Source organism: Cupressus sempervirens, chromosome 10 (assembly GCF_028749045.1).
Source record: "Cupressus sempervirens isolate cs-2001-9-10 chromosome 10, ASM2874904v1, whole genome shotgun sequence".
Lineage (NCBI taxonomy): Eukaryota > Viridiplantae > Streptophyta > Pinopsida > Cupressales > Cupressaceae > Cupressus > Cupressus sempervirens.
In genome coordinates, this window is record NC_143127.1 from 739670469 (window position 1) to 739686988 (window position 16520).

The window sequence follows — 16520 nt, forward strand, 5'->3', positions numbered from 1 at the left end:
TAGCTATGTACTTGGGTATGGTGGATGAAAGTCAAATGACTACTCATGCAACATGTTTCAGGAAAGTTGTACCAAGCTAAATTTATAAAACTAGTTCCATCTTCTTTCTATAGTGCAACAATTGATCTAATGAATTTCCCTTGAAGCTTAATTTTACCTACTTTTATAGTCTTCTTATTCTCTTGTTATAATTTCCTTTTTATTAATTAAATCAAAATATAGGAAAATTTATAAATGAATATTTAAGAGAAAAGTAAAATCTCGTCCCAAACATATGCCTTAAACTATAGTGTAATGATATAATTTATGTGGTGACTTTTTAATTGATGAGTACAATGACACGGTACTCTATTGTTTATTTACCGAAGTTGACAAGAGCAATTACATTGTATTAAAGGATTCTCAGCATGAACCAGGGCCAAAGCCAACCCTATTGTTTGCATTGTCGAAAGCCACCGTAATACCCTGTTGCTGAACATTCCCAATGATGTGGACAACATCATTTGCAGAGGGTAAAATGGGGAAGCACACAACATCTTTGGCAACTTGAAGTAGAGTTCCCATAGCTGGGATATCGAGGTTGGCGTTGCCTTTGAAATGAAGAGTAATAGTTGGGATTTTCACAGCTGTTACGCTGGATAACTGGTAGCAAGGTTGAAACTCTCCAAATGGCGAGGTGAGCTCAACAGCTGGTGCATGTGTCCTCATCTTTTGCTCGAATGAACTTCGCAGAGCATCGTACACGGGTTTCACTAGTTGTGTAGCCATCACGGCATTGTCAATATACGTTATTGTTGGCAGAGCACCAGACACCTGCAAACATTTAATCATTCGCCTCCCACGCTAACACCTTCCAGTCCCAAGATGTACGCACTTGAAGCGAACTGGGGCTCTTTCAGCATGGGTGTGAACACTTTTACAGAGGATGGAATCCCTAAACTCAGTGACCCTTTTGTAGTTACAGACAGGTAGTTGGGAAGACAGTAGGAGAATTGCCTGTGAAAAATTTAACTATTGCAGTCACTGATTATTATCATTCGCCTCCCACGCTAACACCTTCCAGTCCCAAGATGTACGCACTTGAAGCGAACTGGGGCTCTTTCAGCATGGGTGTGAACACTTTTACAGAGGATGGAATCCCTAAACTCAGTGACCCTTTTGTAGTTACAGACAGGTAGTTGGGAAGACAGTAGGAGAATTGTCTGTGAAAAATTTAACTATTGCAGTCACTGATTATTAATCTCCTATCATAAACGATTATTAAACTGCTGAAAATAAATTTCTAGATAATATCAAAAAATGACACAACTGCAACTTCACTTATAAAATATGGAAAGAAATGTGCAACACAATGAACTTAATATTTTCGGAGAAATTGTCTTGAGAAAAACCCCTAAGGGAAAACCAGTTCCACAGATGAGAAATTATATTAAACTTCAACAAATCAAGAGATACAAAATTCCTTGCCTCTTACTGGCTGAACTTTGACAACCTCCTAATTTATCTCGCTAAATTCCCCACTGCTACCCCCACGCTAACATTGCGCCCTTTGTTTGCTAACACTGCAAACATTTTTCCAAACTTCATGTTCTCCAAATGCCCCCCTGACCTCCTTTTATACTACTCCTGTTGGTAAACCAACGGCCGAGATTGATTTACAATCAACGGTTGAGATTAAAACAACTTAACAACACTAACCAAGTCAGTTTATAGTTGTTTCCAAAAGTGGTCAATTAATTAACAAATATTTGTTTTTAATTTAACCAATTAGTTAGCAAAATAATTGTTGTCACTTAGGTTTGCACCCTTGTCCAAGGCCTAAGCGCGAGAACAACCTAGTGAAACATGGAAACAACCTCCAAGCTGTGGGACTTGAACTACGAGGTTGAGTCTTCGGAGAAGAACGGCTTCCTCTTACTGTAAGGGCGCACCTATCTATTCTCAGAAGGGAAAGGGAGAAAGAGAGCATTAAAGCAAATCTACCTAGTCTAATCTAAGGCAGTGATGCACCAAAACAGAGTGTTCAGACTCATTCCTGCCCATATATGCACTACAAAACTAGGGTAATATACAAAAGTCATACACGTCCAGACTTATATCAATCAATAGTCACATACAGATCAGAAAACCAACTGAATGACACCAAGAAAAGGAGATTTCACTTGTATATTATCCAATAGGCCAAAGATAGATACAGTATGCAGATCACTGATCTCAACAATACACCAATGGGAGGCAAAGTGATGTACATGCACACTAATGGCTGAAAGAGATGATACAGGATATTACATGGCTCAGAGACAAAGGGATTTTACACTGCAAGTCTGCAAGCAGTAGCAGAGAAAACCAGGAAGAGTCGACCCTTAGAATAGATCACAAAATTGCCTTTATAGCTCAGGCATAACTGAAGATTTCTGCATTACATTCACTTCTCACCTACTGGCATTAACTTCCACTCTGAGAATCAAATTGGAGATCTGATTGAATCCTGGCTTGCATACCAAGAAATCTCATATCTTTCTGAGAAAGAGCCTGGAGAAGACAGAAACGACGCTGCAACATTCCCTGACATGGTAGATGGATGGACCGGATGGATGGAGTGTCATTATGTGCTTAGCATTCATTCCAAGTTGGTGGCAATCAATCATACCATCAGATTTGTGGCAAAACTTCTGATTTTCCATCATTCATGATTTGTGCATCCATCGAATCGATCAGTCAACAGGCTCGACGAGCCAACTGGGCCATGCAGAGCAATCAGACCTTCGATCTCACCACCCTGGCAGTCTCTTTACATCTGACTGGGCGTTACCACCCTTTCCATGCAACTGGGCGCTATGTCGCTATCGAAAAAGTCTTCGAAGGTCTCGATAGCGCCATAGCACCTAAAGGTCTCAACTTGACTACGCCACCTTGGCGATCATCTAACCACAACCGCTCGCTAACCGCCATGTCAAAAATTGGACCCGCGAGGACACGTGTCCTCCAAGCGCTAACTCGCCATTGTAAAATCTGCGTAGTTCCTCCATGGCGAGATAGTGCCCGCCGCTGATCTCTTTCCAATCTAACGGTCGCAGACTCTCCTTTCCGTGGCCCTCCTTCTCTCGTGATTCGCCAGGCCCGCTGATACATGGCGTCTGTTCATTGGTTTGTCGGTCATCCAACTCTAACTGCATCTGGCGACATGAAATGCGGCCCCGCCAGGACACGTGGCGCACGGGCGCTATGTCGCCATGTTAAAACCCATGCATCTCTGCCATAGCAAGATGGCGCTGACCGTCGATGCAACCAAGTCTGACGATCGTGAAGACTCGTCGTACCTCGTGTTTCCATCCTCCATGTTAGCACACCTGGCATCGCCTTGTGACACGGCCCCACCTAACATGTGTCACCAGGGCGCAATGTCGCTGTCATAACTCTCGCGCAACTCCGCCATAGCGCGATGGCGCTTACCGTCAATCCAAGCCAATCCGACGGTGGAGATCATAAACTTTGACTGTGTTAGCTGTGCTGACAAAGACTCCGGCCTGGTTACACATGGCTACTTTTGATTTATCGCCGTGATGCTGGGCTGACAAACTATACATGCGGAGTACCGTCGGAACCCACCTGTCTGGTCATTCTTCGCCGTGATGAACTTTTCATTTGGGTGCTATGTCGCCATCGAAAAATGCATTGGTTTTTCGTTGGCGCCATGGCGCCTCGCCAGTCTTTGGAACTTCCGGCCCGTGAAAACTCGTTGCCCGTGCCGAGTGCTATGTCGCCATCAGAAATTTCTGGCTGATATGCAATAGCGACATGGCGCCCACTGACGTCAAGGAACTTTCTGACCCGCCGAACACCGAACCCACCGGACATGCGTCAATTAGGCGCGATGTCGCTAATACTATCTCCCGTGCAACTTCCGATGACGAGATTGCGCCGACCATCGATCCTTCTGAAATCTGACGGAAGAGAAACTTTGGCGGGTGAATGAATGATAACATTTCTGGCGACTCACAGGGGGCATGAGCCTGCTCAATGCATAAGACCAGTGCCTGCAAAAAACTCCATTGGGCTACAGGGTCGAGAAAAGGACCTGGAAGGCACGGAATTGAGAGCTACAAGAAACCCTAACCCGCCTGAGAGGAAATAAAAACATTGAAGACCTTGAAGCTCTAGCTCTGTTTTTGTGACTAGAAACAAAGAACAGAACCTCCTCCGTGACCTGAGGCTGTCAAAACTTTGGAAACTGGCGATTCAAAAGAGAAACCCTGTGCACGCGCACTCATTGAAAAATAGGAACAGACAGAAGGAAACTAGATTAACTATGTACATAGATCCACAATCCTTTCAGAAACAGGGCTTTAGATGGATCCCATTGACTAGAATGGGCAGAGTTTCACCGTTAGGTCTGCTCAGTTGGAATGCATTTGCCTGTTTGCAACTGGAGATCAAATAAGGGCCACTCCATAATGGGTCAAATTTGGAGTGCCTTCCTGGTTTTGCTCTGTCTGAGTCCCACTTGAGAACTAAATCTCCCTCTCTGAAGATTCTGGCCCTTGCCTTCTTGTCAAAACTCTTCTTCATCTGTTGCTAGTGAATCTCTAGAGTTTTCATGGCTTTGTTTCTCTTTTCTTCCAACTCAATTAGTTCTGCCATTCTTACTGACATGGCATCATCTTCAACCAGTTCCAGCTGATGAGCCAACTCCAAGGATGGGAACTCCAATGAGATTGGGAGTCTAGCTTCCCTACCATAAATCAACACAAAAGGTGAATTCCCAATAGATCTCTTGGGCGTTATCCTATCAGCCCATAGAGCAGTTCTTAGCTTCTTATGCCAGGCCCTCTGGTTGTCTTCTATCGTTCTCTTTATGATTCTGATCAGATTCTTATTGGAAGATTCAACCAAACCATTACCCTGCGGGTAGTAATTTGATAATGTGCTTAGATAGATATTGTGACTCATTGCCCATGCACAAATCTGGGTTCCAACAAAAGATTTCACATTATCTGAGATGATAGTAGAAGGAGCTTCAAACCTAGATACAATTCCATCAAGGAATTCAACAACTGATGGCTCTGTAGCATCCTTCAAGGCAACTGCCTCTGTCCACCTAGTGAAATAATCGGTAGCAGCTAAGATCCATTTATGACCTGCACTAGATGGAGGATTAATGGGGCCTATGAAATCCAACCCCCACTGGGTGAAGGGCTGATCCACCTGAATGGGATGAAGAGGAAGAGCTGCAAGTCTCTGTTTGCCTGAGAAGAAAGTGCACTTCTCACATTTTCTCACATACCTATGACAATCATGGAACAGAGATGGCCAATAATAACCAGCCCTCGTGATCTTCATGGCAGTTGTTCTTGCAGAGAAGTGGCCACCATCAGGGCCATCATGAAGTTCTTTAATCATCCTCTCAACCTGATCCTCTTCAATACATCTCAATAGGGTCCCATTAAAATCCTTTTTGAATAGGATGCCATCAATTACAACATAAGGAATGGACTGCAGTCTATATTGTCTTCTTTTGGTTCTGTCCAATCCCTGAGGGTATCCATTCCCTAATAAGAAATTCTTCATGTCATTTATCCAGCTCCTTGGACCGTCAACATTTCTTTCCTCCTGCTGCTCTGCTATTACCATGGCAACTTCTTCATCTAAATTCTGATCTGATAACATTTTTTTACATAATCCTCTTCCTCTTACCAATTTAGTAATCTGAATATCAACATCATATTCCATTACCCTAGTGATACATCCAGCCCTCTTTTCACTGATGTCCTTGCTTAACAGGAAGTCTTTTACACTTGCATGGGGCACCAAAAAATGGATCCTATTGTGGGATAAGAGGTGTCTAAATTTCTTCAAGGCTCTAATGACTGCAAGGGCTTGCTTCTCAACAAAGCTATATTTATCTTCATATTCCTTAAGCCCTTCACTAAAGAAGGCTATGGGTTGCTCCTCATTCTTGTCATTTGTTTGGGTCAAGACAGCAGAGATACTTGACTCACCACCTAAAGTGTAGAGGATGAAATCTTTCTCAAAATTTGGGTTCATGAGGGTAGGGGCCAATGCTATGGCTGCCTTGATCTTTTCAAAACTCTCCTTCCCCTCCTTGGTCCATGAGAAGACCATATCTTTCTTGAGCATGGCTGTAAGGGGTTTCACCATGGTAGCAAGATTAGGAATAAACCTTCTTACAAAATTTATCCTACCAAGGAAACTTTGCAGCCCTTTCTTGTGTTTAGGGAGAGGAAGGGCAAGTATTGCTTTTGTTCTTTCTGGATCAATGGTTAATCCATCTTTAGATACAATGTGTCCCAATAGTTTTCCTTGGTTTGTAGCAAAGACACATTTGGCTGGGTTGAGAGAAACCCAAAACTCTCTACATCTTAGAAATACCTGTCTCAAATGATCAAGATGATCTTCCACATTCTTGGAATACACAGTTATATCATCAAGGTATACTAAGACAAACTTGTCAATTAATCTTTTGAAAGCTACCTCCATTGCCTTTTGGAATGTGGCACCTGCATTTGTTAATCCAAATGGCATTTTGCAATAAGCATAGGTGCCCCATTTAGTAGTAAATGCTGTCTTGTATCTATCAGACTCTTTAACCAGCACTTGGTTATAACCAGAAAACCCATCAAGAAAAGAGAATCTCCTTGACCCACTGACCTTGGACATAATTTTCTCCATAGAAGGAAGAGGATGGTGATCCTTAAGGGAAGCCTGATTGAGATCCCTAAAGTCCACAAACAATCTGATTTCTCCATTCTTCTTCCTCACAGGGACAAGGTTAGCCACCCATGATGAGTGTTTAATAGGAAAAATTATGTTAGCTTCAATCAACTTGGATAGCTCTTTCCTCATCAAAGGTTCAATCTTGGGATTTACTGGCCTCTGCTTTTGTCTTACTGGTTTGACCCTATCAACCAAATCTATGGTATGCTGAAACAAACTAGGGTCAAAACCTTTTAACTCATCATACGTCCAAGCAAATACATCACTAAATTCTTGACATAGATGAATAAAATTTTCTTGCTCAGCTTCAGAACATACCTTCCCCATGTTAAGAGATTTTCCATCAGCAATAGTAACTGGGGCATGGTCATCCTTTTCTGCAGCTAGATTCATCCCTTTATCCCTTGACTGATCATCAGGATTAAAGACACTCTCCAAGGTAATGAGACCCTTGAGCAGCTTGTTGGAACTGAGATGAATGATCTGATCATCATATTGATCTTGTAGTCTTGACTGATTTCTCTCTGAAAATTCTGCTTCATTCTGCAAGAAGCTCACAATTTGCTCATCAGACTCAAACACTTGCCAATGAGTATTATTATCAGGAACAGTAGGCCTTACCACTACCCTTATTTGTTGCTTCTTATCTTCCTCAAGATTCCCTGGCACATCATATGATGCACCCACTGCTGCAAGTCTATCAGCATGTTTATTTTCTTTCCTAGGAATGCTCTGAAAATTAAATGCATTGAAACCCTCAAGCAAATCCCAGACCCTGTGTTTGTAAGACTTGAGCAGGCCATTTTTGGTGATATTCTGATTTCTCACTTGGTTCACTACCAACTCACTGTCTCCATATACTTTCAAGGCTTGAATTCCCCTCTTTTGGGCAAGTAGGAGACCTTGAATCAAAGATTCATACTTGGCCACATTATTGGTACAACTGAATTGGAGCCTAAAAGAGAAGTAGTATCTTATTTGTGCAGGAGAGATCAACATAACACCAGCCCCTGATCCATTTCTATTCCTTGAGCCATCAAAGTACATACTCCATATTCCATTTATGTCATCATTAGCTCCAACAAGGTCAGGAACTTGCACCTCCTTCTCTATTATGCAATATGTACTGAGACTTGTCTCAAGAGTTTCTAACATAGGCTCAAACTGACATGCATTTGCCCACTCATCCAAGAAGAAATCGGGAATCTCTGCTATGGAAGTGACAGGCTCATTTACTATGTCATTTTCATCCATCTCTAGGATAGGGCAATTCATATTGATGAAGTTGGGAGTGTAGGGTTCAGTGTGATGAAGGGTTTGAGGTTCTGCTCTTATTGAAGCATTGGCCCCATATCTGGTCTTAAATGACATGTAAGACCAATCAAAAGATATGAATCCACCAATTTGAGCAGTGAAGTCTCTTGAAAGACAGATGGCAAAAAAGGGCTTAACCTCAGCAACAGATATGTCTTGAATCATAGTACAACTAGGGCATGCATGTAGGGCCATTTCCACACTTCTAAGGATGCCTACAGTTTTGACAGTACTCCCATCTAGTTGTAACACATCCCTAACAATGGGCTCATATTTCATCCCTAAAGCATTAGCAACACACCTAGGCATTACTGAGCTACTAGCCCCCGAATCTATCATGCAATTATGGACTAATTTGCCCCCTATAATCAGAGAAACATAAAATGGAGGAGGTCTAACCTTTTTATTTGCCTCCACATCTCCTGCTGGTTGTACTAAACTAGTGGCACTCTCCATGGTAGATGACTGATCCTTGGGTTCAATCCTTTCCAATTCTTGCTGCAGCATCTTCCTCTGCATTGGTATGGTAGCAACAGCATCCCACATGGAAATGTTTACATTGGTCTTCTTCATTTGCTCTACCACACTCAATGGTGCGTTAGGAATTTTGGTAGAAACTTTGGGAGCTGCACTTATGAGAGGTTGAGATGGAGTAACATAGGGATCACTTGCATTCTCCTCTCTTGGACCTTGCCTTTGCTGTTGTGAAGTGTTTGTTTGCTCATTCGCTGTCTGTGTGTTAGGTATAACACTTGAAGTTGAGGCCGGCTTAGGAGAAGGAGGAGCAGCATGTTCCATAGCTCTCTTCTTGCTTCTTGTGTTATGAGCAACGAAATCCTGGTTTACATTACAATGCTCCTCCATCTGGTGATTCATAAAAGAGCAATCACCCTGCCTCTGAACATATGAGGCCTCCTTGGGATGATCTTCCTTGTGTGATTGCTTTACTGTGGACTCTTGGACAGTTAGGGCCAAATAAGATTCTGCTTTCTGACATAGGCAGTAGGTATAAGAATAGTTACACGAGGGACAAAAATCTTGGTCTTGGGCCAAGTTATTTTGAGGGACTATAGCTCTTTTCTGATTTGAGCTTGAAGCAGAAGCATGACTATTCTGCCTATTCTGATCAAAAGAGCTATTCCACTGATTAGGAGGCCTACCACCACTTGGAGACTGATATTGCAATTAGGGAGGCTTGCCACCTTGGGCCTGCTACCTTTCTAAGGCCACCACCTTGTTACTCATCTTTTGTATTAAAGAAAAACTATCCTCTAATCTCTTCCCTTGGTCCTTCAACTCCCTCCCCTACTCTTGTAATTTTTTATCTAGGGTCTTCTCTCTTTTGTCTGTGCTCAGCACTAGACCTTGGAGCATTTCCTTGAGTTCATCTATTCCGTTTGAGGATGTGGAAGCTTGGGGGATTGGAGTAAGGGCTTGTGACGTAGGAGTTGTAGGAAGAGGGGCTATCGCTGGTTGGTGGTTGGGAACATCAGGAAAGAAAGGCATAGGAGGCCTTGGGGCCAACTTTCCTCCTTGTATTAGAATTTTCTCAACTTTTATGGCTGTCTCATAAGCATTAGGTAATGTATCTCCTCCCATAGTTTGGATTGTAGTGGAAATATCACTGTTAAAAGCTCTAAGGTAATGCAAGAAGGCATTACCAGGGGTAGGTTTCACTATAGTAGGTATTCTATCCCATGTCTTTTGGAATCTGTAGTTAAAATCAGTCATACACTCATGGGGGGCTCTTTTTATTGTAGTTAGCTGCTCTAATAGTGACAAATGGTCACTCTTATCCTCAAAATGTTTGCATAATCCTGCTCCTAGTCCATCCCAATCAGTTATGGAACCACGAGCTAAGCCTTTATACCACTGTAATGCTTTTCCTTTTAAAGATGAGGCTAGAAGTCTGACAGCAACATCATCTTCTGTAATACCATGAATATTACAGACATTTGCTACTTCTTGGATATGCTCTAAAGGAGAAATAGAAGTTTCGCCAGTAAAAGCAGGTATGCTTTTTAGTGCAGATACTGGTATATCATGTCTTTGGGCTAACAATAGAGGACTTCCACCATTAAAGGTGGCAAAAGCATGAACTCAAGGGTGTGCCATATAAGCAAGTGTTCTATTGATGAGTGTTGATGGCAATCTAGGCTGAGTTCGAACGATAGGGGGAGTAGAGACATATCTTATAGGTATATTGACTGTTATTCTACCCCTAACTGGTGATAATGAAGTTCTAGTCCTTCTTCTCCTAGGATTTGAAATAGAAAGCTCTTGATATTGAAATTTACCTCTAGAAGACGCCCTTGTTTCAGTCCAAGGCATGAATTACTGCAAACTTGGTCTAGAACTAGACTCTTTGATGTTCGGAGTCACCAAGTACTTGAAGAACCAACCTCTTAAAGGCTTGAAGACTGAAGCCAACACTACTTCTTCAGCATTTATCTCTAGAATTCTTTCTTCTTGTTACCAGTAGACCTGAAATCTTTTGATATAAAGTCCCACCGGGCATGCCAAAAACTGTTGTCACTTAGGTTTGCACCCTTGTCCAAGGCCTAAGCGCGAGAACAACCTAGTGAAACATGGAAACAACCTCCAAGCTATGGGACTTGAACTACGAGGTTGAGTCTTCGGAGAAGGTCGGCTTCCTCTTACTGTCAGGGTGCACCTATCTATTCTCAGAAGGGAAAGGAAGAAAGAGAGCATTAAAGAAAATCTACCTAGTCTAATCTAAGGTGGTGATGCACCAAAACAGAGTGTTTAGACTCATTCCAACCCATATATGCACTACAAAACTAGGGTAATATACAAAAGTCATACACGTCTAGACTTATATTGATCAATAGTCACATACAAATTAGAAAACCAATTGAATGACACCAGGAAAAGGAGATTTCACTTGTATATTATCCAATAGGCCAAAGATAGATACAGTATGCAGATCACTGATCTCAACAATACACCAATGGGAGGCAAAGTGATACACATGCACACTGATGGCTGAAAGAGATGATACAGGATATTACATGGCTCAGAGACAAAGGGATTTTACACTACAAGTCTGCAAGCAGTAGCAGAGAAAACCAGGAAGAGTCAACCCTAAGAATAGATCACAAAATTGCCTTTATAGCTCAGGCATAACTGAAGATTTCTGCATTACATTCACTTCTCACCTACTGGCATTAACTTCCACTCTGAGAATCCAATCGGAGATCTGATTGAATCCTGGTTTGCATACCAAGAAATCTCATATCTTTCTGAGAAAGAGCCTAGAGAAGATAGAAATGACGCCGCAACATTCCCTGACATGGTAGATGGATGGACCGGATGGATGGAGTGTCATTATGTGCTTAGCATTCATTCCAAGTTGGTGGCAATCAATCATACCGTCGGATTTGTGGCAAAAATTTTGATTTTCCATCATTCATGATTCATACATCCATCGAATCGATCAGTTAACAGGCTCAATGAGCCAACTGGGCCATGCAGACCAATCAGACCTTCGATCTCGCCACCCTGGCAGTCTCTTTACATCTGACTGGGCGTTACCACCCTTTCCATGTGACTGGGCGCTATGTCGCTATCGAAAAAGTCTTCGAAGGTCTCGATAGCGCCATAGCACCTAAAGGTCTCAACTTGACTGCGCCACCTTGGCGATCATCTAACCGCAACCGCTCGCTAACCACCACATCAAAAATTGGACCCGCGAGGACACGTGTCCTCCAAGCGCTAACTCACCATTGTAAAATCCACGCAGTTCCTCCATTGCGAGATAGCGCCTGCCGCTGATCTCGTTCCAATCTGACGGTCGCAGACTCTCCTTTCCGCGGCCCTCCTTCTCTCGTGATTCATCGGGCCCACTGGTACATGGCATCTGTTCGTTGGTTTGTCAGTCATCCAACTCTAACTGCATCTGGCGGCATGAAATGCAGCCCCGCCAGGACACGTGGCGCACGGGTGCTATGTCACCATGTTAAAACCCATGCATATCCGGCATAGCGAGATGGCACTGACCGTCGATGCAACCAAATCTGACAATCGTGAAGACTCGTCGTACCTCATGTTTTTGTCCTCCATGTCGGCACACCTGGCATCGCCTTGCGACACGACCCCACCTAACACGTGTCACCAGGGCGCGATGTCGCTGTCATAACTCTCGCACAACTTTGCCATAGCGCGATGGCGCTTACCGTCGATCCAACCCGATCCGACGGTGGAGATTATAAACCTTGACTGTGTTAGCTATGCTAACAGAGACTCCGGCCTGGTTACACGCGGCTACTTCTGATTTATCGCCGTGACACCGGGCTGACAAACTATACATGCGGAGTACCGTCGGGACCCACCTATCTGGTCATTCTTCGCCGTGATGAACTTTCCATTTGGGCGCTATGTCGCCATCAGAAAACGCATTGGTTTTCTGTTGGCGCCATGGCGCCTCGCCGGTCTTTGGAACTTCTGGCCTGTGAAAACTTGTTGCCCGCCGCCGAGAGTATTTCCGTCGGGCGCTATGTCACCATCAGAAATTTTTGGCCGATATGCAATAGCGACATGGTGCCCACTGACGTCAAGGAACTTTCTAACCCACCGAATGCCGAACCCACCGGACACGCGTCAATTAGGTGCGATGTCGTTGATACTATCTCCCATGCAACTTTCGATGACAAGATCACGCCGACCGTCAATCCTTCTGAAATCTGACGGAAGAGAAACTTTGGCGGGTGAATGAATGATAAAAATAATTACTTGCTAAATAATAGCAAATGGACAAACAACTATCCAAAGCTAACAAAACTAACACTCCCTCTTAGCGAGGAAGCTGTTCTGCAGGACAACTAACTTATCTCTGAAGAAGATAAATTTTTCCTTCTCCAATGCCTTAGTCAGAATGTCTGCTACCTGCTCTTCTGTAGGTATGTATTGTAGTTGAACAACTCCCCTTTGTACACAATCTCTGATGAAGTGATATCTGATATCTATATGTTTAGACCTATCATGAAACACTGGATTCTCAAACAACTTCATGCAACTGTGATTATCACAATGTATCACAGTAATCTCAACTTTTTGACCAAACAAGGCTACTAACAACTTCTGAAGCCATATAGCTTCACATGTTGCCATGGTAGCCTTTATGTATTCTACTTCTGCTAAACTTAGAGCCATAGACTTCTGCTTTTTGCTGAACTAAGATACAACTCCTGACCCCAAACTGAAACAACACCCTAAAGTGCTCCTTTTGTCCGTTGTACTACCTGCCGAATCTATGTCAGTATAGCCTATCAAAATGATACCTTCACCTTGAACATATCTGATCCCATACTCAACTGAACCATGCAAGTAACGTAGCACATGCTTAGCTGCTATCCAATGCATTCTCTTTGGTTCAACCATGAACTGACTAAGAGAGTTAACTACAAATGCTATATCTGGCCTAGTGTTGACCAAATACATAAGCGAACCAATCAACTGTCTATATAAAGTGGGATCTACATCCTTCTCCTTAGATGTATCTACCTTCCTCCAATTCGTAATCATGGGTGTAGACATGGCTTTGCAATCCTCCATCCCGAATTTCTTCAAGATTTCAATGCAATATTTCCCTTGACCAAGGAAAATCTCTCCATCTGTCTGCTACACTTCCATGCCTAGAAAGTAGTGCATAAGTCCTAAATCCTTCATCTCAAACTCTTCTACAAGGTTCCTCTTGCAATCCACTATGAGCCCTACTGAACCTATAAGAAATAGATCATCCACATAAAGAACAAGAATGAGAATCTCACCCCCAACCATCAAGTAGTAGAGGTTAGCATCTGGTTCACTCTTCACAAAGCCCATTTTCTACAAGTATGTATCAATGCGCTCATACCACGCTCTAGGAGCCTGCTTGAGTCCGTAGAATGCTTTCTTCAATCTGCACACATGGGTCTCTTTGCTGTGTGCTACAAAGCCTTTTGGTTGTTCTATGTATACCTCCTCCTTCAACTCACCATTAAGAAATGCTGTCTTGACATCCATTTGATGGATTTTCCATCCCATCTATGCTGCAAGTGATATTATAGCTCGTATAGAAGTATACCTGGCAACAGGAGAAAATGTCTCCTCATAGTCTATTCCCTCCTTTTGAGAGAACTCTTTTTCCATGAACCTCGCCTTGTATTTCTCGATGCTACCGTCTGCACCATGCTTTATCTTATGGATCCAGCATGATCCAACTACAACCCTATCTGTTCATCTAGGTACTACCTCCCACACATCATTCTGCATTATTGAAGAATATTCCTCAACCATAGCATCTCACCATACCTGATGTTCTGTAGCTTCCTAATAGCTAGAAGGCTCACTATCTACCAACTGACTAATTAATGCCACATAGTCATTGAACTTGGCTGGTTGTCTTCACTATCTAGTACTCTTCCTAGGAGCTCCCACAAACTCCTAAGTATCCCTTTGTGTATCTGGAACCACACGGTTCCCACTGCTAATTGTAGAGGATGAAATGTAAACCTCTAAGTCTTCTAGATGCATTTCCTATTGCACTTGTTGCTCCATACTCTATGAATCTTCACTAACTAAGTCTACACTCGTACTGGTAACTGTACTTGAGCTTTGTTGCTCTTGATTTGGTCTTGGAGCTTCTGTTGGCTTCTCACTCTGATCATCTGCTGGCAAATCTCTGGATCTCCTGAATGCCTTGTCCTCCATGAACTTGACATCCCGTCTAACAATAATTCTTTTAGTCCCTGGAATGAAAATCCTGTATGCATTTGAGGTCTCACTGTACCCAACAAAGTACCCCCTCTCCGCAGTTTGATCTAACTTTGTACATGTATCTCCAGGAATATGGCAATATGCCAAACTCCTGAATATCTTGAAGTGACTAACATCTGGCTTCTTCCTTGTGAAAGCCTCCTCTGGTGTCATCTTCCCTAGCACCTTGTGTTGAACTCTATTCTAAATGTAGACTGTTGTATTACACGCCTCTGCCCATAAGTAACATGGCATGTCTTGGTCATGTAGCATAGCTCTTGCTGCCTTCGATATAGAACGGTTCTTCCTCTCAACATCTCCATTCTGCTATGGATTGTAAGGAACAGTTCATTCTCTCTTGATTCCTTCTCTAGTGCAGAACTCCTGGAAGACATTTCCTTTGTACTTGCCTCCATTGTCTGACCGAAGAACCTTTATCTTCTTTCCTGTTGAGTTCTCCACAAGAGCCTTGAACTCTTGGAATCGACTAAAAACCTCATCCTTAGTCTTCAAGAAGTATATCCAGGTCTTTCTAGAGAAATCATCAATAAAAGTAACATAGTACTCATATCCTCTGAGAGATTTTGTCGACATCGGTCCAAAAACATCTGAATGTACTAGATCAAGAACGCCCTTAGATTTGGTGTCATTCCTTGAAAAAGATGCTTTCGTAAAATTCCCTAACACACATCCCTTACATACATTGTCATGCTCTGTGCTCACCTCTAGAACACCTGTCACTGTCTCACGAAGCAATCTAAGTGCTCCATGATGAATATGGCCCATCCTCCTATGCCATAGCTCTCCAAGATCTCTAGGATTATTGTTGCTCATAAGTGCCTTAGGAGTATCAAATTGCAATCTATAAAGGCGACCACTCCTAACTCCAATAGTTATGGGTGATTTCCAATCCTTGTGCTTAATCAAAACATTTGTCCCTCTAAAGAGTACATTATACCCCCTATCTTGAAGAACAGATACAGAAATCAAATTCATACCTAAGCCTGGCACATATAACACATCATGAAGTGGGATTATCTTTCCATTCTCCCTCTGAAACTAAACAGTCCCTTTCCCAATAGGGTTGAGTTTGGACAAGTTTCCCATAGAAATCTGGATGTTGGTGTCCTCCTTGTAATTGGAGAAGTACTCTCTAACTCCTGTCATATGAAATGATGCCTGACTATCTATATACCAAACACACTATGAGGTTGACCTAACCATACAAGCTATGAGTGCAAACTCATCTTCCATTCTATTGGAGAGTTCTTCCACACTTGCTGAAGCTGCCACCTACTTCTTACCCTTTTTTCTCTCTGGGAAATCACTGACATAGTGGCCAAACTCGTGACATCCAAAACACTTAACCTTAGAAAGGTCCTTCTTCTTCTTTTCACTTTGTGAATTTGATCCTTTGCTAGATCCCTTCTTTGCTTTCCCTTTACCTGCTAGGGCAACGTTCTCTTGTTCCACCTCATTTTTCTGACTCTTGTTGGCCCTATTGACAAGACTTAGTCTAAAATCCTCCTGAGTGAAATCAATCCATAGTCGATCCCAACTCGATAAAGTATCTCGTCCACTGACAACTTGAACAAAGACACTCCATTGTTTAGTAAACCCATTTAGGGCTATTCTCACTAGCTCGTCATCACTAGGGCTATCTCCAACAACTACTAACTCATCCTTGATAAGTCTGAGCTTGGTGAGGTAACTTG

At 42.7% G+C, this 16520-nt stretch overlaps 1 protein-coding gene across 1 annotated transcript; it reads right to left on the bottom strand.

Moving 5' to 3' along the window:
* Positions 1 to 402: 402 nt before the first annotated feature.
* LOC149535983 (aspartyl protease family protein 2-like) lies at positions 403 to 831 on the bottom strand. The gene has a single exon (XM_089806199.1). The coding sequence runs from the start codon at positions 829 to 831 to the stop codon at positions 403 to 405; it is 429 nt and encodes a 142-aa protein (XP_089662325.1).
* Between the last annotated feature and the right edge of the window lie 15689 nt (positions 832 to 16520).

Coding starts and splice junctions, on each gene's coding strand:
- LOC149535983 (XM_089806199.1), bottom strand. CDS start 831: ATGATTAAATGTTTGCAGGTGTCTGGTGCTCTGCCAACAATAACGTAT.